This window comes from Peromyscus eremicus, chromosome 18 (assembly GCF_949786415.1).
Source record: "Peromyscus eremicus chromosome 18, PerEre_H2_v1, whole genome shotgun sequence".
Classification (NCBI taxonomy): Eukaryota; Metazoa; Chordata; class Mammalia; order Rodentia; family Cricetidae; genus Peromyscus; species Peromyscus eremicus.
The window spans coordinates 36,493,396-36,520,378 of record NC_081434.1 but is presented as its reverse complement, the minus strand read 5'-3'; the positions used below and the strand labels follow the sequence as shown (position 1 = coordinate 36,520,378).

At 39.1% G+C, this 26,983-nt stretch overlaps 1 protein-coding gene across 1 annotated transcript; it reads left to right on the top strand.

Moving 5' to 3' along the window:
• Positions 1-1,302: 1,302 nt before the first annotated feature.
• On the top strand, positions 1,303-26,983 carry LOC131895382 (ankyrin repeat and sterile alpha motif domain-containing protein 1B-like). The gene is made up of 3 exons (XM_059245809.1): positions 1,303-1,357; positions 24,628-25,214; positions 26,885-26,983. Exons 1-3 carry the CDS (start codon positions 1,303-1,305, stop codon positions 26,981-26,983), a joined length of 741 nt encoding a protein of 246 aa, XP_059101792.1.

Genomic DNA, 26,983 nt, shown 5'->3' with positions numbered 1-26,983 from the left:
CTTTAAATCTGTAGTTGCTCTCAAGCTGCATACTTGTTCTCCAAACTGGAACTTAAAATGAAGTACTGAATGGGTCTCTGAATGCACATCACCACAAAGGCAGGTTGAGAAAGCTTTAAAAGTAACCAGGCCATTCACCAAGCCTTTTGGCAGGGGCTGTTGGTAGGCAGCCTGGCATGCATCAGATATGCCAAAGATACTTAGCATGACTCTAAAGACTCACATGGTTCAGGGTATTCCATTCAAAATAAAAGCCAAAGATTAAAATTATGACAAGTTGATGTATTTGCCTCTGTGTTGACTACTCGAAAATGGGCTCAGACTGGAGCAGTAAGCACAGGGCTTCCATGGGTCTGCACCAGGTCTTATGCATATATATTATAGTTTTCTGTTTAGTATTTTTATGGGACTCCTGAGTGTGTGAAGGAGTAGGTCTCTGATTCTTGTGCCTTCTCTTGAGCTCTTTTCCATCTGTTCATTTGTCTTGTCCAACTTCGATGTGATGGCTTTTGTTTTATCTTTTATTTTGTTATCAAAAAATGGACTCTGGATTTTGTAGTAGTATATAAGACTAATCAAACAATTCAGAGTGTGACAAATGGTGAGATACAAAAGGCAATGCTCCTTTCTTGGCCTGGACCATTAGATTATTCTCCAACCTTAGGAGCTAACAATGTTGTTCAGTGAGGGCACAGCCAGAAGAGCACCTGAGCTTTCATTATAGGTCTGTAATTTGTTAGGAGTTATTTAACCTGTCTATTTTTATTTAACACCTGCAAAATGGAAAAACATTATGAGACTTAAATAAGATAATGAATGCAAACATTTAATACAACGTCTATTCTGTAATACAGATTCAATAAATATATCTACGGTTTCCTGAATATTGGGGACTTCGCAAAACAAATGAACTTCCTATTTCTCTTATAAAGACCATTAAACAATAGAAGCCGTGCTCTGCTTATCTTTAACATAGGGAACTGACATCACAGGGATGTTTTGTGGATCAAATGAAATTAAAAGACTAAAGGAACATTATAGAATTCTATGAAAAGTGAGGCACTAAGAGGGACATAGAATTTCTTGGGGGAGCAGGAGTTTGAATGCACTGGTCTATTTCAGCTCCTTCTGAATCCCCTTACAAGTGACCAGCGCATGTAAAATAAGGAAGAAAAAAAAAAGAAACTGTGTCAGCATGAGAATTAATAATGAGTAACATTCAAAGGTTTCTGCAAGATAAAAGACAAAATGACTGGGATTGAAGATAGGTAAGATGTGTGGGAAGCAACCGATGGAAGTACGATGGTCGTGCCTGGAGACCTGGAAGACTGGGAGAGGGAAGTGAAGAAACAACAGGGTGAGATGTCAATGGATCCTAGAGGTCCCCCTGGGAAGCATGCAGGCTGCCAGAGGTCAGCAAGAGAGGATCGCGAAATGTGTTCACTCCTGGCTTACACTTAAGGGAGACATTGTCACAGTCGGTTCTTAATGAGGACAACTGTGACAAGAATGAGGACATTGCCCCAGTTCACTCCTGGCTGCTCATTCAAGTGTAGGGAAGAAACAAGAGAATCTAGAGAAAGAAAACACCTATGACTGTTCTGTCCTCTCCTAACTCGCCATAGGTCGGCCGGCAATTCGAGCTGTCAGCATGCATCAGAATCATGTGGGAATCTGTGCAAATGTAGATTGGCGGGCCCACTTTCACAGATGCTAGAGCAAGACCCAAGAATTCTCGTTTGTGGCAAGTATCCAGGAGATGCTAATGCTGCTGTGCTAGGGACCACCACCCTGTGAGAGAATTTCTCCAGACATGCACTACGTGGTAATACTGCTATGTGCAACTGTTTAGAATAGGATTTAAATGAATAAGAAAATTATGCAAGATGTGTTGCAACAGTTCCATTTTAAATATACAAGATCTACATCGTCTATGGGTACCACACTGAACAGCACAGGTACAGAATATTTCATCATTACAGAAAATCCTCTTTCAGGACATGTATTTGTACTTCAGGACTAGATGTCCCAAGAATTACATGCGTGTCAGAACACTGGAAGTTCACCTGAGATTTGGTTTTTCTCCTCTCCTTCCTTGTGCATCCTGAAGATGAGAAGCACTCCCTTGGTGTCTGAGAGAACTCACATCAGTTCTCAAAGTAGACAATCATAGACAAATGGAAAAGGGCCTGGTGCTTGAAATGACACCTCACAAAAAGAAAGCATGTTCTGGGGAACAAAAAACACTACCATTCTATCAAACAAAATCATTCTTAACAAAAGCATGTTTCCAAAAATATAAATGCCAAATGGACATCAACAGTCTTCAGAAGATGTGGGCCATATTAAATTAGAATAAACAGTTCTGAAGAGTTAAAATATGAGACAATAGAGGATTCATATAGTTGAACAATGTTCATATCAAATTCAAAAGTACAGCACAGGAAAATATATGTTGGATTTTCAGAAACCCAAATTTGTGAAGTAGAAGACAACTCCAAACATTCAGTACACAAAAGGACAGATAGGGAAAGATGAAAATTTTCATATGACAAGACAAACACAGAGGAATATACATTAGCTCAGAATGCCCAGGATGGGTACTTCAGAAGGAAGAATCTAACTAACAGGAAAAAAAAAGCAAAATAGAAACTAGAAACCTTTTCTCCATTATGATTTAAAAAAATTTCTTGAATAATAAATGACAGACTTATTGGATACAGACAAAATATCAGACAAGAATAGGCTTTTCCTAGGAAATTTAAATCTTTATAATCTCAAGGATAAGATAAAAAACATCCTACAACTATGTAAATAGAAACTAATATAACAAAATTGGGTACTTGCCTAAATAATACAATTTTCTTGATATTAAACACTTTTCAACTCCAAGGATCCAGAAGAAGATGGAGAAATGTCTCTAGGGTATTTAATGAAATGAATAAGGACTTGAGATAGAAGAATTATATGGCCAGAGAAAGTATTCCATTATTTATCCTATTTTTGGTGAGTCCAAAATGTTGTACCTAGTTCATTTTCTATACTAATTTGTATTACCAACCAAAAACTATCTTTTGATATCTCTTAAACTTACACAATTTACATCTTTTTAGTGAGTTTCTTTTCTGTGTTTGTTAATAAGGGAAACTATAACTATAATTATCTAGTCTTCAACTCCATCAGAGACCCAAGAAGGAAATAATATTACCCGAGTAAACAGGAAGTGCAAGCAAGCGACTTCCAAAAAATGTGAGAGATGACAGAAATGGCTGGCTGCCTGGACAGTCATTCAAGATTCTTCTGCAATGTTGGAGCATTCATCTTTGGCCTATAGGCCTAGCATATCTGACAGACTTTTCTGTGAAGCAGCATTCTGATAGGCTGTCCTCCCTTGTTTTAGCAAGGTTCAGCAGTCCTTTTTGTATTCTGCTTGTCCATTTGGACAGCATATTGTCAGCTGTCAAGGCAGGGGCATTTTCTTGCCCAGTGGCTATCTTTTGCCATAAAGAAAGTAGACTCCATAAGGAGTTTCTTCAGTGCCTATCATCTTCTCTGAAGTAGGTTGTGTTGCCAGGAGCAGACTGTCATTTAAAAAAAAAAGAAACTCTGTTAATAAAACATTTTATACCATATTCTGTAGATCTCTGAAGTATTTCAAGATGACATGTCTATCTAAAATATATCTCTGTTTAACCTTGAAAACATACCTAACCTGACTACAAGTTTGATTGTAATAGGTGACTAACATCTTGCATTTCTTTATTATCTTAAATAGTTTGTAATAATAACTTTCAAGGTCTAGCAATTTGCATTACATTGTTAAATGAGCTGTATATGTATAATATCTTGAACAAGAGTAGAAATATATATAGTATATTTTAATAAAATTAATCTCAAATTTGTATCAATATACATAAGCCCAATCTAATGTACAATATTTAAAACTAGTAGTTGCTTTTTAAAAATAGAGTCAATTTTTTATCTTATAATATCTATATTTTCTTTTTTTCAGAGTAGATTCAGTAATTTACCTATTGTCCTATCATATCTGTATCTACCTTTTTTTTTTCAAAACAAGAACCCTGAATCTAATCTCCTTTGTTTAGCCTTTTTCCTGACCATTAACAATAACAACTTGTAACCAACCATCTTAAATAATGACAATTATCCATAACCCCATTGAATGATCAAAAAACATCCACCCCACTTCTTGGGAATGTGGGCATCATATTCTAAAAAATTGCTTCCTGCTGTCTGGGGATGACAGTATCTTTAGGGGATTCTGAAAAGAGAAATTGGGGGTGAATTGTCAAGTCCTAGGAGAGGTAACTGTATCATTTGTTATCCAATCTCTGCATAATCAGAAAGTGCAGGGCTTGTCTCAAGTCCTGGCTAGAGTAGTCTGTGAGGCTGGATCATCTTAGCCATATCAAAATTGTCCTGGGCAATTTGGAGTCCAAAGCCGATCTTTGGGTAGTGTATGTCAGCATGGTGGCATTATCATAGTCCATGTAGAATTATTGTTGTGGGATCCCATCATCTTTTTGGAGACTTCAGAGATCATATTAGGATAGATTATAATTTTTCTTGCTAATTTTTTTTGGGTAGTTTTCCTTTCATCTTTGGATGCTTATTTGCCCAAAGGTCTCTAAATTCTTTCAGTTCATTGTTTCTATTTTCCTGAAAAGACAAAAACAAAACCCTTCCCCAACCCTAACTTTTAGGAATTTCCAAATCTAATCTTTATTAATTTTGATTTATTATTTTTATTTAAATTTTTGTTTTATTACTTAAAGCTGTTATATCATCCAGAGCAGTATGATTTCTTATAATAGGCATTAGGTTTTGTAATTGCTCTGGGAAGGAGTTTTTTCCATAATGACAGGAAAGGATTGAACAGAATTTGACATGGGGGCCTGTGAGAGGTCCCCCAGGGCATTTCCCAATGGCAAAGGCAAGAGATTACCTTGTCTGTCCCTTGTTGATCTATATTCATCAGTCCAATGTCTGCCTTTGCCATATCTTTTGCATAATCAGGAGGGAGGGAGTTCTGTTGGGATTATTTCTTGAAAAAACATTGTTTCTAGAAATTGTTTATAGTCCCTTCTTAGATGACCTTGTTTACCACAATTGAAACACTTGACATTATGATTTTTCTTCAAACCTCTGGAAATCATCTCTCCTATCCAAACATCATCATCATGATGAGATTTAATATTAATTGTATCTCAGATCCATTCCTCCAAGGGTGCTTTGATCTTGCCTTTAACAGCCTAATTTCCCTTTTGCATTGTTCATTAGTATTTTCAAAAGCCAAAGATTCAATTATTATTTTTCTAGCTTCTGAATTTGGTATCATTTTATATACTGTTGAAATCAATCTTTGTAAGAAATTGGTGAAGGTTTCTTTTGGGCCCTGTATAACTTTAGTAAATGACTCAATTTTTTAAAATTTCTTCTATTCTGTCCTAAGCATTCAAGGCTGCTTTGTGGCATAAAGCCAGGGTGTGGTCATCATATAAAGATTGTCTTTGTATATCAGCATAATTGCCCTCTCTAAGAAGTTGATCTTGAGAAATTTCAATACCTCTAGTCCTATTGTTCAATGGTCTTAGCCTCATCCTTCTGCCAGTTTCTGCATTGTAATTGGGGACCAGCCTCCAAGACCACTGTAACCAAATCTCTCCAGTCTTGAGGGATAATTCTATTACAAATTGACCATGAGTTTAACATCTGCTTCACAAAAGGTGAATGCATGCCATATGAGACTATTGCTTCCTTGAATCTCCTCAAATCTAACATTTGCATAGGAGTTCATGTAGTCTGGGGAATATGTATCATTTGGTAGTTCCTGTAAGGTTATTGGATAAATTAAGTTTGGCTGTTTGAAAGCCTTAGGCTGTTTCTCTGTAACCTTATAATGCAATGTTGAGATTTTTTTTAATTCCTCTGTCTGGGTCTGAATATCTCTATGATCTATTTTAATGAATTTTTTAAGTCTTATATCTTGGCATTCATATCAACCAACTTGGTATTCATATTAATCAAATTTTTTAGGAATAAAACAAGAATGATCAAACTGATAATGTTTATAATTGACATTATGTCAATCCCATCTAAGTTAATTATGCTCTCATTTTATTGTTCCATTTTTAAACCATTTATCATGTAATCGTACAGAGACCTAACTCTCTTCATTGTAAAAATGTTTCTCATTTTTTAATATGGGGAAAAAAAACTTTCTCTCTGACTTTTTTTTTAAATTAATCCTCCCCCCCCCCCCGTAAGAAATCCCAATTGACTCATCAAATCTGCTGACAATGACAATTCTGATGATGTTGAAGTGAGGCAGCAGCCCGAGGAGGGGGTCCAGTGAAAACCACAATCCATCAGGAGAGGAAAGAAGCAAAAGAGCCAGCTGTCTGCACAGGGGAACACGTGAAAGCCGCTAACTCCTGTGGCTTTTGGAGCCCAAAAGTCTGTTTCAGAGAGGCTGCAACAAAAAACCTAACAGGCAGGGTAGAGATTCCAGCCCAGGTGGGGTGGAGACTCCAGCTGCATGTGACTCCAGCCTGTGCCGGTGGCTGCAAAGCCTCAGGCAAGTTGCTTTTTCATGAATTCGTGCCCCACATTGGGTGCCAGATGTTGCACCAATCCTAAATGGTGTTATAATAAAAACCCAGAGCCAGATATCAGGGTGAAAGCTGCAAGATCAGAGAAGCATAGCAAGCCATAGCCACCACCTCTTACCTCACCAACTCCTCAGCCTGAAAGAGAACAAGTTCCTGTCTCCTTCCACCTTATATTCCTTTCTCTGCCCAGCCATATCTCTTCCTGTCTCAACCTTTTTAGTGCTGGGATTAAAGGTGTATGCCACCACTGCCTGACTTCTATGTTTAATCTAGTGACATGTTCTGTCCTCTGATCTTCAGGCAAATTTTATTTGTTCAAAATATCACCACAGAGATTAGTCTTAATTGGTAAAGGGGGTATGGACATGGATGGGGAGTTTGGGAATAGAAATAACAAGTGTGCTCATTTTATTATTTTAGGAATGCAAGAGATATGGCAGGCAGGAGCTTAAATGTCCTGTTCAGATGCTGCCTGCCACTTACTGCCATGTAGCTGATAAGTAGGTAGTTAAGTTCCTCATTTGTGAGTGGGAATACCATGGGTTCCCCAAATTTGTGTAGGAATGAAATCCACTGATGCATATAAAAGTACTTCCAATCACTCAATAAACATTAGCTATTAACTTTAAAGGGAAAAATTAAATGCTATTCTTAGAAATAGAGAAATAGGCTTGAAGATGATTAAATAAACACACAAACATATTCTCCAAATCATTTTAAGAGGCCATGTGTACTCCACAAATTACTTGACTATTTCTATAACTGATACTCTAAAGTCATCAAAATAAACATGTTTGCATTTTAGGTGCTATTTAAAGTTTATTTGAAAACTACAAAAGGGACCACCAGCAAGGCAACCAAAGGTGCTTGCTGTACTAGCTTGTCAGCCTTCATTTGATCCCCAGAACCCAAGTAAAGATGGAAAGTGAGAGCTCCACAAAGTTGACCTCTGACTTTCATACATGTACTGTTGCATATGAACCTCCCATACACATACATAATAGTAATAATAATAAAAATGAGAGTGATCCCAGTTTAATTGAAATTACATGTGCATAGAAAACACAATAGGAAAAAGCCTATGAATGTGTTATTAATTATAGTAATTATTGCTAGGTGTTAGAATTGGGTAAATCATTTTCTTCTTTTCTCTATTTTTTACTAATAATGGTAATGAAAAATGGTCAGATGTGATGCCAGCCCTGTGGTCACACTGCTGTGCATCACTAACATAAGTCCCTAGCACTAGCTTTTGCTTTCTGGTGCCCACGTACTCCTCCAATGCATTAGGCATTCAGACCTTCATACCTGTGGTTGCCTTTACTTGGGAATTTCTAGTCCTGGGAAGCCACATGACAGAATCCAGCATCTTCATGACTAGTGGAACTTCATCTCAGTGAGGTATCACTTCATGATTTTCTAGATGCAGCCTTTGCGAGTTACCCCGTTTAACATGGCAACGACTCTTTCTTACCCTCTATCTGCTTTAATGGACTTCTTCTGTGTGGAGTACCTAAAGAGATGTAAGAGTAGATGCTGAGAGACCAGTAAGGAGGCTTTGGAAACCATGCAGTGGAAAAGTAATGTGGGAGAATTAAGCAGATCGTAGGCATATTTCAGAGGCACAACCACCGAGACCCAGGCAAGGTTGGTGATGGGGTGAGAGGGAAAAGTTAGCATGAAAGTGATGAGGAGCCTGGAGGTAGAAATGTAGAGTTTAGTTAGAAATCAGGCTCAAAGAGGAATTTGGCCATTGTCATTAATTGGGTGATGGGTAAGCCCAAGACTAGAAGAAGAGGACTCAACAGAGGAGCAAACATGTCTTAGTATGCCAAGCCTAAGGACTCTTTCTACAGACTTTTAGAGACAAGAAGAAGAATAAGCAAAACAACACGTAAACAAACAGCCCGTGGGGTGTGAGGAACCCAGAAGAGTGTGGCTATTTGGGGCTTAAGGAAAGTATCTCATCCTGGGTGATGGGCTGTATTAGATGTGCAGCTGGTGGGCTGAGTGGGAGGAAGATTTAGAACGTCCATTTCAGCAATGTGGGCCTTTTGCCAGTCCAAGGAGGGGTGTGTCAGTGGAGGGACATAGATCAAAAGACTGTTTGAGAAGTAGGAGAGAGAAATCAGAATTAGCTCCTGGCAGAGCTGGAATGTTCATTTCCACATTTTCTTACTTTAAGTTAATATTTCCTTTTCTGTATTAAAGTGGTGGAAATTGCCATTTGATTGCATTTCATTTTTTTCCCCAATCTATGGAAAATTACATGATGCCCCCAACCTGAAAACTGTTATGCAGGATTTTTGCCAAATGAGTATTCCATTTACTAGCGTCTTGAAGAAAATGAAGCTCCACAGCTCCCTCCATTATGAGGAACCTAAGCAAACCCATACATTCTGGGTTTCTCTTACCCTGGCTGCTATTTTTGTGACATCTTCTTTAATTGGCTGAGGGGCACATGAAAGATGGCAATAAAAAAAATCGATTTTTCTAAGCCATCTTACATAGATTTAAAGCACATCTAGTTCTTTCCGGATCAAATGGATACATTAGTGGAGTTAAGTATCATTCATTGTTGCCATGACTACAGGGCCGAACCTTTATAGAAGACTTTTATTTTACATTCAGTTTTCTTACCATAGCAACAGCAGTGTTGATTTAAAGTGTAGCTTGCTAGATAGAATTTATCTTTAACATTTTTGGTATATTTTCTGGGGTGTGTCTTGTCAATAGAATCTGACTTTAGATGACTCTTGTGCTCTTTTGAAATGAGACATCTCTAGGGATGTTTGTGAGAAAATCTAGGCTGCTCATTGCTTACAGGAATAGCAAGCTCACAGGATACATTTGCATGTATTACATCCCCAGAGCTTCAGTTGAGGATATTTAAGTGGCTCACGTTCAAATCCAAGGTATATCCTTTGAAACATGAAGTAGAATTATTATTTATTTCAGAGTAATTAAAAATAATTTTCATCCTTTGATGTTGCAAAATTACTTTCTTTCTATTTAAAGATAATACTTTGTTTGTTTCTTTTCTCCAGAGTAATAGTAGTTCTCTCTCTCTCTCTCTCTCTCTCTCTCTCTCTCTCTCTCTCTCTCTCTCTCTCTCTCTCTCTGCATTCATAACCAGTTGGCATAGGATAAAAGTAGAAAGTTTTTAAAATACGTTAAACCAAAGAGCCAATACTTTTGAAAACAATAGACTTGAGTTAAAGGACCGCTTCCTCTTTCCTCTTAATGTATCATCTTCTGTCTGTGAAGATGCATGGTTAGTGTGACTGCAGCATTACAAAGAAATACATTTTGGTGAGGGGAAAACAAGATCTCTTGGTTCCAAATGCAGTTCTCCACTGTAGGCCACTTACCCATCTGGCTCTCTCTAGCTGTGGGAAACACTCCTAGCACAGAGCATCCTTTGAAATTTCTAACCCCCTAGGGGGAACAGCCATAGATGAGAGACTGCCCCTATGAGCTTGGCTTATACAGGACGAACAAAGAGGTTAGTGGTTGAGGGTACCAGAGGAATGGCGCCTGGGAAGAGTGAGAGCAGCTAGCTTCCTCTGCTGCAACAGGGGCCTCTTTCAATGCAAAGTGCATGCCAAGATAGATCAGGCACTGTACCAAGAAGATACAATAATTTAGTAATACAGTCTGCCCAGGCAGCTGAGCGGCTGGAAATGAAGGAGCTTTGGGATTTGCTATAAACGGTGGGGAAATTGGCTGATAGCCTCTCTCCTATATCGAGCAAAGGGAGCAAGAGAAAAGATTATAAATGTTTGAAATCAGAGCCAAACATGGTCTATTCTGGTCCAGGAGCTGCCAAGAATCCAGCATCCTCCAGCCTCTGCATTAAATACTGATTTTGGCAGAGTGTAGGACTGCTAGACCAAGAAACAATAGAGCTCGCCTGCATGTGCTTTCAGAAAAGCAACTATTGATCTTAAATTGTTTGCAGGGGAGAATGCTATCACCGCCTTACCTGGTGCCGTTAGTATGTTCTGCTGCCTCCTCTCTTTAGGCTGATTGTACAGTCAGAATAAATATCCAAAGGTCATTGCTGATACCTGGAGAGGAGCTCATGGGATGATTTTCAAACTCCAGTGATGTTCAGATAGTAGTAGCTCTGTAGACAGCATATGATGCTGAAGCCATAGGAAGTTCTGGGTAAGCTGCAGACACAAAAACTTGAAACTGTAATGGGAAATCAGATGTATATCCCGTAGCAGGTCCTCTGTTGACTAACCATGTGATTCCTTATCAGTACCCACATCATATCTGCTACTTCAGAAGCTTATGTGAGGATTAAATGAACTAGGATCACCTTGAACATAAAGGCACATGGTAAACATTACGCCTTCTGTGTCTACACCTCCTATGAAATCTTAGCCTCTGTCATCCTGGAAACAAACTCCTTTGCAAGGACTAGGAGTTGTTTTAAAATATTGTCACATACTTTTGGAAACGTTAGTTCAGTTTCTACTTTGAGGAATGAAGAGAATGTAAATACTAAGTAGTTGCCTCAATGACTCATTGATAGCCCCTCTGTCTTGGGATGTCAGGCAGCTGGGGAGATACTTTCTGCGTTTGGATCAAACTCAACATGCTAATTAGACCACATGAGCTCTGCAAATAGGAGAACAGAAGAATAAACTACAGTAGTGTTCATACAAGGTTACACCATAATTAAAGACCACAGGTAACACTTTTTCTAATTTATGATAAAACCCAATATCTCTTAGAAACTTGTTGGGAGATATAGACCAGGAGTGTTATAATGACTTGGATTCTAATTTTCTTTAATCAAAACAAAATTATCGAAGATTTATATAAAAAAAGATACTCAAATGACCGTTTTGCATGACAATCTTTTTTTAACTAAATATCATAGTGTAGTTAGAACTCTTTAAAAATTAGCAAAACTCCTCAAATTCATTTTTTGCTTTCCATAAAACTGTATTTTGGGGGAACTATATTTTAAAAGAATTTACTTGGTTCACATCTGTAGTTGAAGTAATGTTCTTCTTCAACAGTATACTCAAATAATTTATTGATATGAATTACCTCATATATTACAAGGTGCAAACATGTATGACAAGTCAATTTATTAATAAGCCTACATTTTAGTAGAGTGCAGGTCATTCAAAGTTATAGTAAAAACTTGTGGGTTCCACTGAAAATGCTCTTGAATAAAATTTTTATGACCATGCATTTTACAATGCACATATTTTATTTCAAAGTACTGGATCAGTCTAGGTACTCAGAGAACTTTCTGTGGTTCACACACAAATATACGGTCTGCTCAGGACACTAAGACATTTCCTGCTCTCAGTTTGGGGTCATTATAAAATTATATGAGGTTTGAATTATCAGGAAAATAATGAAAACTCTAAGCATGTATGCATTTAAAATTATATGACTATGCAGTATAATCATATAGTACATATGTATTTATACATATTTGGTAGAACTATCAGAAAAATTTCCTCAGTGTTCTAAAGTAGGAGATTCCAACATCCTGTAGTCAAGAAAAGACTTGAACAGATCAGTCAATAAACTGAATCTGATAAAAATGCTTATAGCTTTGTATCCAACAACCAAGAGTACATGGTGTGGTTTTGTTTGCCTGAAATAGTCTTACATAACCCAAGCTGATCTCAGACTTGCTTTGTAGCCAAGGATGACCTTGAACTCCTGATCCTCTTCCCTCTATCTGCTGGAATTACAGGCATGATCCATCCCACTTGGCCTGAAGATAAAACATATCTTATGAAACATAAAATCATAAAAATTGATTTTGTCTATGTTATAAGCCCAGGGATAGCACCACCCACAATGGGCTGGACCCTCCCCCATGAATCACTAATTAAGAGAATGCCTTATGGACAGATCTTCTGGAATCATTTTCTCAATTGAAGTTCCCTCCTTTCAGATGACTCTTACGTCAAATTGATGTAAAACTAGCCAGGATGCTCACATCTATAATTCCAGCACTAGGATAGTGGAGACAGGGAGAGCAAAAGATTAAGGCAGTCTTCAGTTAGGTACATAATGGGTTCAAGGCCAGCCTAGGGTACTTGAGACCCTGTTTCTAAGAAACAAAGTTCAAAAATAAAAGGTACAAATAGGCCATGTTAGGAATGAGAAGGGATGTAACTACATAGTATTAGCCAAGGATTCACAAGGAAAGAGAAGGAATGAACAAGTTCACACCAGTGAATTTAATACTGCAGGCAATAGTCAAATTCTAGTTACAACAAAGGCATCAAAATGTACACAAACATCAAATAGTCCTACAATTCTAAAATTGAGTGGATAATTTAAAATCTCTCCACGAAGAAAAAAAAACAGAGTCCAGATGATTTTAAAGGTAAAGTAAATATAAGAGACATGATTAAGTTTTAAGATACTCTACAGAGAACTGGAGAGTTTCCTCAACTGACTTGATAAAGCTAAAGTCATTGTAGCAAAACTGAAGAGTTAGTGTAAAAAAGGTGACAGAAAGCCTATTTTATTCATGGACGCAAAAATACCAAAGAACCTGTTAACCCAAATATGGAAGAATATCAAGAAAAATCATTATTTGCACATTGAATTTTTCCCATCGGTATCCTATGTCTTTAGTGTTTTAACATTTTAAGAATGTATAAACTTCATTCATTAACAATTTAAAGGATAAAACTTACATGATCAATAAGTGTGGACATTTGATACAAACTTACCATCTAATCATAACTAAAATTCATAGCAACCTTGAAAGAAGAACCTTAAACATCAAGATATTTGACTTAAGTGAAAAGCATCTAAACCTAGATCAAACATTAATTTTAAATAAAAAATCTAGAACTGTTCTGGGGCTTAGATAGGATGTCTTTCCCAGTTCTTCACTCTGTCTTTCCCAGGGTTCACTGCAGTACAGTGATGGGGTGACATGGACATCCTTACTTCGTTTTACATTTAAACATGTGACTTCATTTAAGTAGCGATGACTGTGCCAGCTCCTATAGCTAAGATGTAAAGACACCTGGCATAGTTCCATCCCAGGTCATGCAGCTTGGAACAACTGTCTGTACACTCATGAGAGACAGAGGGTTTAAAGGGGGTACTTTTTTATTTAAAATTACTTTCATTTATTCATGCCTACCTATGGGGTAGGTATGTGTGGACAGCCTGCAGGAGTAAAAATCAGTGTCTCTCTCTTCTCTGTGGGTGTCAGGGATAGAGCTCATGTCAGCAGGCATGGCAGCAAGTGTCTTTACCTACTGAGCCATTTCATGGGCCTCTAAAAATGTTTCTGCTTAATGAAAACAATCTGAAAAACTCGACACATGCCTGCCCTGCACTTTGGGAACGTCAGAGAACATTTCCTATAGCCAAGTACATTCTCTTTTTTTTTTTTTTTTTTTTTTTTTTTTGGTTTTTCGAGACAGGGTTTCTTTGTGTAGCTTTGCGCCTTTCCTGGAACTCGCTTTGGAGACCAGGCTGGCCTCGAACTCACAGAGATCCGCCTGGCTCTGCCTCCCGAGTGCTGGGATTAAAGGCGTGCGCCACCACCGCCCGGCGCCAAGTACATTCTTAAGCACAACAGCAACAAATAAAGAAATTCACATTAATCCATTGCTACCGTTAGTCCCTTGGGCCTCACTCAAGTGTTGCTAGCATCCCCATTAATACTGGCTTTGTGATGAAAGACCAGTTTGGGGTCCAATGTTGTGTTTGACAGTAATGTCTTCTGGTGTGTCCCTTAACTGGGAACTGTTCTTCTCTTTGCTTGACTTCTGTGGTTTTCACACTTTTAAAGGTTACAGGTGGATGACATTGTAGAATGACCTACAAATTGGGCTTATCTGATTTTTCTGTTTGACTAGACAGGTTCTTCACCTTTGTCAGGAAAACACAGAAGTGATTCTGCATTTCTTGCATTGCATGCTAGCAGATAAGAATGTAGTTTTGCTGTGTTCTATTATTGATAACACCGTTGGTCATTTGATTAAAGTGGTGCCACCTTCTAGATTTCCTATCATCAAACTCTCTTTACAATAAGAACATATTCTGTAAGGAGGCAATTTGAAAGTATTCCCCATTCCTACCCAAACTTTCAAAAACTTATTTATGTGTTTTCATGAGCTTGTGTTTTTCCGTTGTATTAAATGGACTAAATTCCATTACTATACTTATTTAATGGTTTTCTAAACTTATCTTCAAATTAGCCAATGGGAAGCCATTCCAGTGGCGTCTCTGTCCTGGTCACATGCCTCATCGTTGATCGACCAGCTGCTTTCCTGGTGGCACAGGGAGTTCCAGACTCATCTGGCAGTTGTTCCTGTCCTGCCTTTACTTTCAGTCTGTTTTCAGCTGGTCCCTATGTTGGTAGAAAATATGCCTTTACTTATTGACCTATCCATTTCTCAGGTCCTCCCAATGGGTACAGTTAGGTAATCTCTCTAAACACATAATGCACAAACACATACTTACAACTGTCTGCCTGTCTTTCTTGGTGTCTTGAAAACGGTTATTTCTCATTTCAGTACATCACACACTTCTAGGTTATTCTCTGTGTCTGGAAAGGCCCCCTTGAACAAAGAGCAATGTGGCCTCCGTTACTCTTAATGCTGTTACTTATTTGCTCAATGATCCTGAAAGTAACCAGTCTTCCACATCCACTACCTTGTCCCTGACTGGAACTTTTCTTGTTCTGAGAAAATCTGGCACTCCATGCCAGTTTGTTCCTCTGGGCAAGCCGTGCCTACCTCTGCTGAAACTTCCACCTGTGAAAACCTTCCCTTCCCTGCTGGGATGTTGACATCCCATGATCACTCTCTTCACTCTCCTTGGTTCAACACCACATGTTAGACCAACAAGTCTGCTTCTACGTGGGCTGTCTTCTCCTGGGATAACTTCCTTGTTTTGCTCTGTTACAGATTCCCACCAGTCTACCTCCACTGTGGATGAGTTCGTTCTCAGCTTCCTGGTCCCTGACTCTTCAGCTTGGGTCTCTCTCATGTGCTGTCCTGGGTTCTCTCTAAAAATGGACACCGCCGTGGCTGTGTTTAGGCTCTGCAGTGCCCCTCCCCACTTAGGTGTGGATGCCATCTCCCTGTTCCCCATCTAATGACGTTAGGATTGATTTCCTCATGGAATGAGGGAGTAAAGAGAATGGCCAGATGTCTCACACCTGAGTTCCTGTACTTACAATCCATGTAATGCTCCCACTGCTTTGATTACTGTCTGAATTTTTTCTCTTGATTTTGAAATTTTAGGTTATAGCTTCAAGTTCTTTGAGGCTATGAGTCTTTTGACTTGTTGAGCTGTTGACATTCAGTTCCCTCTATTTTTCTTGCAGTTTCTTTAACTGGGGTTGTCTTAATTCCCTTTTGTGTTCCATGATTAATGGGAAAGGTTAGCCTAGACTAATGGGGAGAGACGCCCATGAAGGATCATGAGTGAGCTACAGTCGCTTTACCCACACCACAGTTCCTTCATCATCACCGTGAAGAATTAAGAAACGTAGTTACTTCTCTGCTTAGTTGAGGATGCTCCCTGATGCTGCCTCTACAGCTCCTCACACCTTGCCTTCCAGAACACTCCTTTCACCTTCAAATAAGGTACTTCTCTATTACATTCCATTCAAGGTCTCCTTCTGCTGGTCATCTGCCCTTTCTGACACCTTTGTGGTCCCGTTCACATGAAATGTGTTTCTCTCAGACGTCTCCTTCAGTTTGGATTTTTACCTTTAATTGGGATTCCACTTTTTAAAATATTTTTCCTTATTTTTATTTTCTGTGTATGTGTGTGTGTGCCTGTATGTCTCTGCGTGCACTGTATATATGTGGATATCTATAGAAACCAGAAGAGGGTGTTGGAACCCCTGGAACAGGAGTTACAGGTGTTTTGTAAGTTGCCTGATGTGGGTGCTGGAAACTGCGTCCCAGTTCTCTGCAACAGCAGTAAACGACCCTAACCACTGAGCCACCTCTTCAGCTCATGGACTCTACTTCGGAAAACTTTTCTTTAGAGCGAATATATATTGCATATCCCTGAGATTCCCAAAGGCTTCATCTACTTCCTGTTGGTGACATATTTTTTGGCTTCTCCTGATGGATCTGAGATTCTGTTACTCAGCCTCCTCCTTGGTATAGAGCTCTCTTCCTTTGCGCTGGCTGGTGGCAGCTTCCAGATGCCATGGCTTGGAGGTGCTATTAAATGTTCTCTTTTCTCCATCCCTACAGAAGCCCAGCTGTTGTGAAATCATTTGTCTATGCCCATCCATTTTAGTGCCTTAAGATTTCCTGATACCTAGCTCTTTTTAAACACATCAAGGATAAGTTTATAATTGATCTCATTTTGTCTTTTACTGTCTTTATTCCTTTTCTCTTCAAGCCCATGCGCATTCTTCTCCTTGCTAAGCTGCATCTTTCCCATCTTTCTGCTCTGTCTCGCCTTATATCTGGGTAACCACAAGTAGCAGTATTCATGCCATAGCCTGAAGGCTATGCTGCCTTGAAATTTCTTCTGCTAAAGAAATCATTTCAGAGACCAAGGAGATGTCTCAATGGGTAAGCGTGATTGCTGTGCAAGCCTGAGGATGTGAGTTCAGATCCCAGCATCCACATAAAGAGTTAAGCAAGGTCATGTGCATGCTTATTGCACCAGTGCTGTGGATGGTGGAGTCAAGAGAATTGCTGGGCTTGCTGGCTGCTGGCCTAAGTCTAGCCTCAGGGAGAGACTCGGTCCCATAGCAGTAAGTGGACACATGAAAGCAGGATAGCTGACATCCCTCTCTGGCTCCACAGGTGGACGAGGCATGCACACCTGCACACACATGTACGCATACACCACACGTATATGCACCATGCACACATACAGACGCATATCCAATAAAAAGGAAAAAGAAACAAACCAGTCCATTACTTTTTAATGTAGCTTTACTTAAGTTTTCACGGCACAGGTGGAGAACAGCCAACTTCTTTGCCAAAATCTGGTATGAACGGCCTCCAGCCAGTTTACAAGAGAACCTCGTTCCCCTCCTTAACTGTGCCTCTGCGGTTTGCATTTCACTCTGTATTTCTGATCATCATCCACACTCCATCCAGAGGGCTCCATTAAGCTCTGCACATAGCATTCCTGCCTGTGGTTCCAGACTCCTCCACTCCTCCCACAAACAGTTCCAAAGGCCTAAGGTTTATTGCAGCAGCAGCCCCACTTCTCAGGATCGGTGTTCTGTGTCACTTGCTTATCTTGTTGTTGTGAGCAAATGCCTGAGAAGTTAATGAAGGAAACATTTATCCCGGCTCCCAGTTTGAGGACACGCAGTCCGGTGTGGCGTAAAAGTCAAGAGTGTGGGATGGATGGTCACATCCCATCCACAGTCAGGAAGCAGAGAGCGATGGATGCCGGTGGTCTACTTTCTCTCTCTATCTTATTCAATCTAAGACCCCAGCGCATGCAACAGTGCCACCCACATCCAAGGTGGGTCCTCACAGACATGCCCAGAGGTTTCTTTCCTTGGTGATTCTAAACATGGTGACATTGGCAATCAAGATTGACAATCACATTATCCCATATGTTCTAGTTTCATTCTGTTGTTATAAATACCATAGATAAAAAGTAATTTAGAGGAGGAATAGATTTGTTTCAATTTTACAAATTACAGACCATCACAGGAGAAAATCAAGTCAGGAAATCAAACAGGAACATGAAACATCACATATGAAGAAACCCAAATCATTTGTTCATTCTTGGGCTCATGCTTACTACCCTTCTTCTGTAGGACCATCTCCCCTGGGAATGGTAACACCCACAGTGAACTGGGCTATCTCACACTAATTATCAATCCAGACAATCCCCCACAGACATGCCCATAGGCCAATCTGATCTGAGAAATCCCTCAATCGAGACTCATTTATCAGGTGACTCTAGGCTGTGTCAAGCTGAAAGTTAAAGCTAATTAGACGTGGGTTTTATAACGAACCTTTAGATAATAGCCTTTATTTACAAAAATAAAATAAAATAAAATAGCTATGTATTGTCATATTCTTGCCATGAAAAATGCCAGGGAGTCTTTAAAAAGTGTAAGTTAGCCCCAGGGTCTTCCAGCTCTTTCTTTCCAGTCTCCAGACTTACTCTTAGTCCTGCTACAGTGTGCCTACAGGAGCCCCACCCATCCCACCTCCATTTCCTGGGGACTCCTCCTCTTGCTGAAGACCCAGCCCCCCCCCCCGGAAATATTTCCCACTGCCCTTCTCAGCCTTCACTTTTAATTCATCTCCATTCTTTTGTGTCACCCACTGACCTGCAGAAATACTTTCTACCAGGGACCCCCAGCAGCCACACTGGACTACAGTGCAGGTAGACAATTTTTAGTATCCTTCCTGTCTCTCCAGGATTATCTTAGTTCTGCAGCAGCCTGCCTGTGGGTGCCCCTTCTCCCATCTGACTCCCTGGGAATTCTGCTTCTTGATGCAGACCTTTCTGAGCATCTCTCAGCCTTTCCTTTTAGCCCATCTCCATTCCTTTCTGTTACTCACTGAGCCACAGAAACACTCTCTACCAGGGACCTTACTAAAGCCACTACATTTGTCTCAAATCCAGAGTGGGCAACAGTAACCAAGAAACTGAGCATCCACCCAAGAAAGACAAATCTAGCTCTCGACACTAAGGAACACCTCAAACATCGTAACTCCAGGTACCTAGATCCCAGCACAAAGACAAAAATATGAACAGCCAAGACAATATGCCTCCTCCAGAAGTCCATTATCCTACTGCAACAGGCCCTGAAAAATGCAATTTAGCTGAAGCACAGGACAAGGGCTTCATAAGAGCAATTGTGTTCAAAGACCTTAAAGAATATGAATAAATGCTCTAGTGAAAACTATGAAAACACAAATTGTTGAATGAAATAATGAAAAACTTCCAAGACATGAAAGTAGAAACAGAATCACTAAAGAAAACCCAAACTCAGATAAAAGAGTGAATGGAAAACAGGATATCAGGAGTATGTGAGATAATATCAACCCTCATCTCATTTCTTATTGCTTCCCGCCCATGCCACACATTCCCTGCCAATCCGTTGCATCCATAGTAGCCTTTTGATTTTCCTTGATGACTTTTCCAAGCTTTTCATTTCTTCTCCCCTCTACTTGCAATCACCATCCCCCAAACTCTGAACGTTCAATTCTTCAATGATTCCTGTGTCTGCACAATGTCAGCTCCTCAGAAAGACAGTCCCTTTTCACCTCATAGCACACCTATTCGTTCCTATCTTGTTTCCTTGTTATTTTAGCTCCATAATTTAATCCAGAACAAGACTGTTCCTTATTCGCCTGTAGCTGTGCCCTTTTCTGAAATATAATAGCCCAGAAGGAGTGATATTGCCTTTGGTCCTGTAGAAATTTCGCCACCAAATACACTGAACATGTTCTGTATGTATTTGTGAAATAAATCAATCACTCCTATGAATATCAATATTAGCACTAGAGTCTCTGAAATTAGATATTTTTCTGAAGGGGAATGAAGTCAACTAACAGCCAAAAGTTTGATCTGTAATAGTAGTCACTTTTTTCTATAATTGGTTTTTATCCTAACATGAAATTTTTAATTGACTGTTATTCAGATTTTTATGCAGGTGATAAAAATCAGGAGCAAAGGTAGAAAAGAGATTGCACTACTTACCACTAGGTACAGACTTCGACCTGTCTTTGAAATGCTAATGATTACCATCCTGGAATTCACACATATTTACTTCTCTACCTTGGCACGAAAAAACCTCCTTTCTCAAAAGAGAAGTATGAAATTGAGTAAGACAAGTTATGAAAACAGTTTAATCGATATGCTTTGCCTAAGTTTCATCTAAAGAAATAGTAACACAATGCAAAAATCTCTCTAAGACATCTTTATAAAGATGTCTAAATAAAAATAAAGTAATGAATCTTACAGAGTTACCATGTCAAAAAAAAATCTTGATTTGATGTACAATGCCATCAATTAATATTGCATTTCCTTATAAGACATGGAACCCCCTAGATTAAAATGTGTTTATTGTAATAATATAAACATATTTTTCTCTTGTATATACAATGAAAATTGTCTTTGTTTCTTGCTGGGATCTGAATATTTGTATCCTCCTGAATATATAAGTCAGCATCCTCATCCTCAAGGTGGAGGATAGAAAAAAGTGGAGGACTTGGAAGGCTGATGAGTCATGAGATCAGAGTCCTTATGAATGGGATTAGTGCCCCTATAGAAGGCTCCCTTAAATGCCCTTATAAGGTAAGGACACAGTTAGATGGTGCTATCTATGAGCTAGAAAGTAGGGGCTCTCGTCAGACAATCTTCTGGTATCTTCATTTGGCTTGTCGGCTTCTAGAACTGTAATGAACAACTCTGTTACTTGTGAGCCGTTACGTTCATAGTGTTTCGTTAGAGCCACCCAATGAGCTAAGACAGGTCTGTTATTTCACTCAGTGATCACAACACATTTAGGTGTATACTATTGATGTCATGATATGGAAATGAAAGCACTATGGAATGTTTTTAAAGAATGTATAGATTTTTGAAAAGTTGGGATTTAATGTGAGTCAGTTGTGTGTTACAACACATCAAGTCACCTCAAACCTGGTGGCTTTAAATAACAAGCCTTCATACAGCTCCTGAATCTGGGTGTTTTCTTCCACTTTGGGCCACCTCAGCTCATCCTGATGGCATGCACTGTTATCCCATGATCATTTGTCATACAGGTCTGAGGTTGCTCTAATTCCCTGGGCTCAGGCACCAGCTACCGGAGACTGCCCTTCTGCTCTGCTGAATTGATTCAGACTAGCCAATCTAAATCGATTTACTTCAGCTTTGCTTGTCCCTTCCCATAGAATCCAGAAAAAGACACTTGCTCACAATCTCCCTAGTCCCTCTGCCTTTTATCTGGACTCATGTACCTTCCTGTGGCCCCACAGAGTGATATATGTCCCTCTCCTTGGATCTTTGAGTATAACAGTCTATTTTTCAGTGGCAATCATTTCCTGTATTGACTCCAGAATTCCTTTAAAAAAATACTACATTTTAAAACAACTAGATGTGTCCCCTTATCATCTAGCAGATCAGCCTGCCTTACATGGTGAGATTCCAAGAGCATCTGATTAAATGCAGAAGCACTTTAGACCGTCTATGTCCCCACATTGTGTTTGCTGCTGTCTCATTGACTAATGCAAGGCACTTGGCCCCAGTGGCAGTCTGTGTCCAGGACTAGGAGCAGGGAGGGGTGTGGCTATAGGAAGGGGTGTGGCTATAGGAAGGGGTGTGGCTATAGGGAAGGGTGGATGAATCAGTCATTTCAGGTTTCAAATCAATTTCTCATTTTCTTTGATTTGAGTAACCTTTAAAATTTGACCCCTGAAATAAGCAAGAACTATTCTACCACTTTGGGCCAACATGTTTTCAACTGTCATGACGCTAAGGACTGTTATTCAAAGACTAAGCTTACAAGCTAAGAACTAAATTCCCTTTCATTTAAAGAAGTGGCTGCTTGTGCCCAGAGAGATTGGTCTATACGAATCACTCGAGATTGTAATTATAGTCATTTTAGTCAAAACACAGAGGTGATGATAACCTTAAACTATCACTCACTGAATCCTTTAAACTTTAAATATAGTGTCCCTAAAATTCTCATTATTCCAGATAACTAACATGGTCACAAGCCCTTTTGACTAAGATTTATAGACCTTTTTCTGATAATAGGTCTTTCCACACTCTTCAATTTTCCTTCCAGACTAAATCACTTTAGCCTTTACAGCATCATTCAAAATGCAATTTTAAACTTCCTTGTTCCACGGTTCTTCCTTTTTACCATTCCCCACCGTTACTGTCATCTCATACCAAGCTGTAAAGTGCGGTGGAGAGTCCAAGTCACCCAGGAAGAAGGAAGAGAAAATAAATTGGAAGAGGTTGCCAGGTATTATTTCCTCCTAATATTAGCTTGTCTCTGAGAAAAAGCACTTCATTTTTTTTTTCACATTCTAAAAATAGTCATGAGAAAGCAAACCATGACCCTCTCCAGTAGGAGCCCCCATGATTTTCTTAGTAAGCCAACACTAAATTATTCTTTTGTCTCAGTGTAGTAATGAGTATTCCAGCCAGCAGATGCTGGAGTCCATTAGACTTTGGGTTGAGTCATAGCTTGACTACATGCAAAGCACAGAAACTTCAACAAGCTAAGCTGTGTATTGGTTTGACTTCTTAACAAGTAGACATAAGAAGCAATAAACACTAGTCCTTAAAGAACTGATGGTTGTCTTGAACCAACTATGTCCTCTGCCCCAAGAATGATCTCTGTTGCGAGAAGAATGCCAAATACAGTTGACATAGAACATGGTAACTGTTTGCAGAGAGATGGAGTTTTTGTGTTAAAACCAATATGGCTACCGCCTAGCAGTAGACGGATATAGATTGCTTCTTGTTCAGATAGTTGATAGTTACTGGCACTTTACTTTCTTCCATTCTAAGGTGCTGGCGTGATAGGTCTAGGTAGGAAAATATGATCTCCTCAGGAAATTTTAGCCTGAACCAGCATGAGGTTTGGAGATAAGCAGAACCAAAAGGAACGTTCTTTTACCTGCTGCAGGGGAGAGAGAAGCATGGAGGCCTAGGGCCCATGCAGTACCAAGAATAGATTCGTCTGTACCCGCTCCTGAACAAATGTCAGCTGAGATTCATGTGGTTTCCAATTTTTAAAAGTAGAAAAATTTGTTATTTTGTCCAAAGATTTTTCTCTCAGAAAATCATGTTTATTGTTAGTAACTAGATCACAGGGTCAAATGAGATGCTGTGAATGTAACTCTCAATTCAGTGCCTAGACGTAGCCCAGACTCATTAAATGTTACTTGTTAATTCATAAACTCTTTGGAAATTGAGTCTTGTAATAATCATTAAATTTTTAAAGTGTCACTCAGCCAATCAGCTTTAGTGTGTTGTCAGTCTGCCCCTCATTGGCTGTTTCCAACTTCTCAAGACTAGGCTCTAGGCCTATCCCATGACAAAATTTCCATCTTGGCAAGTACTTAGCGACCTCTATGAATTAATATTACTTCTGTAAAACAAAGTAAACTGTCTTCTTTTGGTAAGTCCTGTGGACGAGTTTTTACTCAGTCTCTCTTTCTATGACAAATCAAGGCGTAAAAAAAGATAATGTATTTTAAATCACAGAGATTTTTTTTATGTTTTATCTTAGAAACATTTCTAAGGCAATAAAAAAAAATCACCATTCTTTGATTTCTTTTATGCATTGCACTTGCAAAGATCTAAAGGAACCAGACGGTGTGCAATTTCAGAGGAGAAAGAAAGAACGCCGTGTAACATCTCAACATCAGTTTTGTGGAAGGGTCATGCTTCTGAGTGATGTTATAGATGTACCACTCACCTGTGTTGAGCCTGAAAAATTCCCCTTTGTTTAGCTCATGAAATCTGAATAACATCTTCACCTACTACTTAAAGTAATACTTTCAGGATTATTAATCTTAAATTTCTGTTAAATATATCCCCCAGGATTTTGCTTTTGAATTTATTTGACGAGAGATGTGAGGAGGGTTATCCTGACGGCCTACGACACAATAACCACTAACTGTGAGACTCGGGATATGGTTATCCCACTTCAAGAAACCCAGTTTTGTTCATTTAATATCTAACATATACCCTATATACCCTAGGGTCAAGAAGGAAGGATATATAGTCAGTGGTGTCACTCAGGTCATATCTTTGAAATAAACCCTAAGGTGTATCAGAGACATTTAGTTCAAATGTATAAGCTTCCTCCTGCACACATGTGTGTATGCATTTCCTATGGGGCAGTGGAAGGTCATGGGCATTTCCTAAAGCAAAGGTGTTACAGTGTATAAGTAAATCAAATGTCTGGGTATATGAAAGTTCATAAACCCATGGCCACCATCTCGTGGCTTTCAGATTCGTTTGTAGGCAAGCACCCTGACAACCTTTCTGCTTCTTGCAGATGACCTCTCTCAACAGGAAGACAATGATCCCCCAAAAGAATATGATGCTGGGCAGTTTGCAGGCCTTCTCCATGGATCTTCTCCAGCGTGTGAGTCCCCTGAAAATCCCTTTCATCTGTATGGGAAAAGAAATCAATGTGAAGATGGACAAGACGAAGCCAGTTTGGCAAATAGTCCTTTGCCTTTCAAACAGACTCCCATAGAAAGTAACTCAGAGCCTTTGGTAAAGAAAGTTAAACCCAAAGTGGTCAGTAGGACAATTTTCCACAAAAGAAGCCACCAGCTCGAGAACCATACCATTGTTGGAACAAGAACGTCTAGAAGCGGATCCCGCACTGGTGACCAGTGGGGTGTGAATACAGGGGGCTTTGTGGAGAGAGCGTGTACTCTGGGGAGAATAAGGTCATTGCCTAAAGCCCTGATCGACATGCACTTATCCAAAAATGTCTCTAAGTCTGATTCCGATCTGATTGCCTACCCTTCAAAGGACAAAGCGAGAGTTAATTGGAGTGAGTCATCTACGACTGAACGCAGTTCTAAGGACAATTCTGAGAGGACACCTTCCTTCACGTCTGAATGGGAAGAAGTAAGCCCAACTTTTCTTGTTGCTCTTCATACAGGCTTGGAATCGAATGAGGTTTGGAGGAAAGATTTTCAGTTTTTGAAGTCTTTCAGAAGCTGAGCTGGGGGTGGGGGTGGGTAATAAATGCATCGGCTCCAACAGGAAAGGAAAGGTTCTGTGGATAATACACAGTAATTTCACAGCAAGTGGAAAAGTGAGCACATTTCCACACGTGTGGGGGACACTTTGTTTCCATAGAAATTGGTATCAAGCAGAAGTAATAAGTAGCTGTGAGGTACAGGAGAATGCTCCCATCATGTCCCACCAGGCACTGTGGCTGACAGTTTGAGAAAAATCTTATTTTGGAAAAGTCTTATTTTCCTTCGTGTCATTTTGCTACTCGCTAAACTTTTTGTTAGCATGCCTTCCTTCTTTGAAGTATCTCATATTTTCAGAACAGATCCTTATGATTCTTGCCTTAATGGGAAAGCTGGAAGTTCTGGCTCTCCTTTGAGAATCGTGTAACAAATACACATCATTTAATATTTCCCATTTGTAGCTATGAGGGGCACATTAAAGAGGAAACGCATCTCAGGGTCAAGTCTCGCTACTTTAAACTCTACTTAAGACAAAGTCTTTAATCTGAAAGAATTATTCAGAAAATAAAGGGTCCTTGTAAAACTGTGCAATCTCTTTTTCCCTAAGGGAATCAATCGCATTATAAAATAGTAATGCTTCTTGATTTTTCTTGAATTTCTTTAAAGAATGGACCAAGTCTCAATTGATATTTCATCCTAACAGGTCACATTTTTTGTTTGTGGAAAGACTATGTCAAGTGGATTTAGCTTTGAAGTACATGAGATCACTAAGGTATTCTGAGAACCAGAAATAGACCTGTCTCTGATACTGACTTTCTGAATTGAACTGTTTGAGAAAAAAAAAAATCACTTGCTATCTCCACATCTTTTTCACAATGAACAAATTGGAACACTTAAGTAATTAATGTTCATTGTACTTTTGACACTTTCCATTTTATTTTATTCAGGTAGCTAATATGAGGAGGGGGAGATTTTCAATGCCTAGAGTTTAGAGTTTAGTATCTAAATTCCAAACCTATATAATGATAGTTTTTATTAGTGTTTCCAGTTTTAAAATTTTTAACTCCTGAAATCTTGATTGAAATCCCTTTTTATGAGATAAGATTAAAGCATTTAACTTATAGACTTAAGTTGTTTTGATGGCTATATTCTTTAATTAATGCCCCTCAACTGTCTTGTGGTTGCTCAAATCACTTAGTTAGAACTTGACTCCAGTAGCCATGTCTGCAAAGTGAAACCTGCCTTTCCCAGTGAGTGTTTCTGCCTTCTGGGAGAAGGCAGAATGATGACAGAGAATGTAGACTTGACACTGAACCTATCCTCAGCCCTTCTTTTCTGGGTCTAAAGACTCCATAGTTCCTGACTTAGTGAGCCATCTATTTGTAAAAATAGGTACATTCATAATTTATATATTTTTGAAAATTAAAAGACATTTGCTTGCCTGTAAATCTTGCACTATTGGTCTCTGAATTTCAGTGTGTTGTGGCAATAGCAAGAACTGCCAAGAATATACACTTGTTGCATTTAGTAGTTATTTCTAAATGCAATGATTAAAAACATATGTAATGACCTGCTTACATATTTTGCTTTTCACAGATCGACAAAATAATGAATTCTATTGATGTTGGAATCAACAGTGAACTTGAAGAGATGAATGGTGAGAACATGAGTAATAAACTCTCTTCTACTCTATGA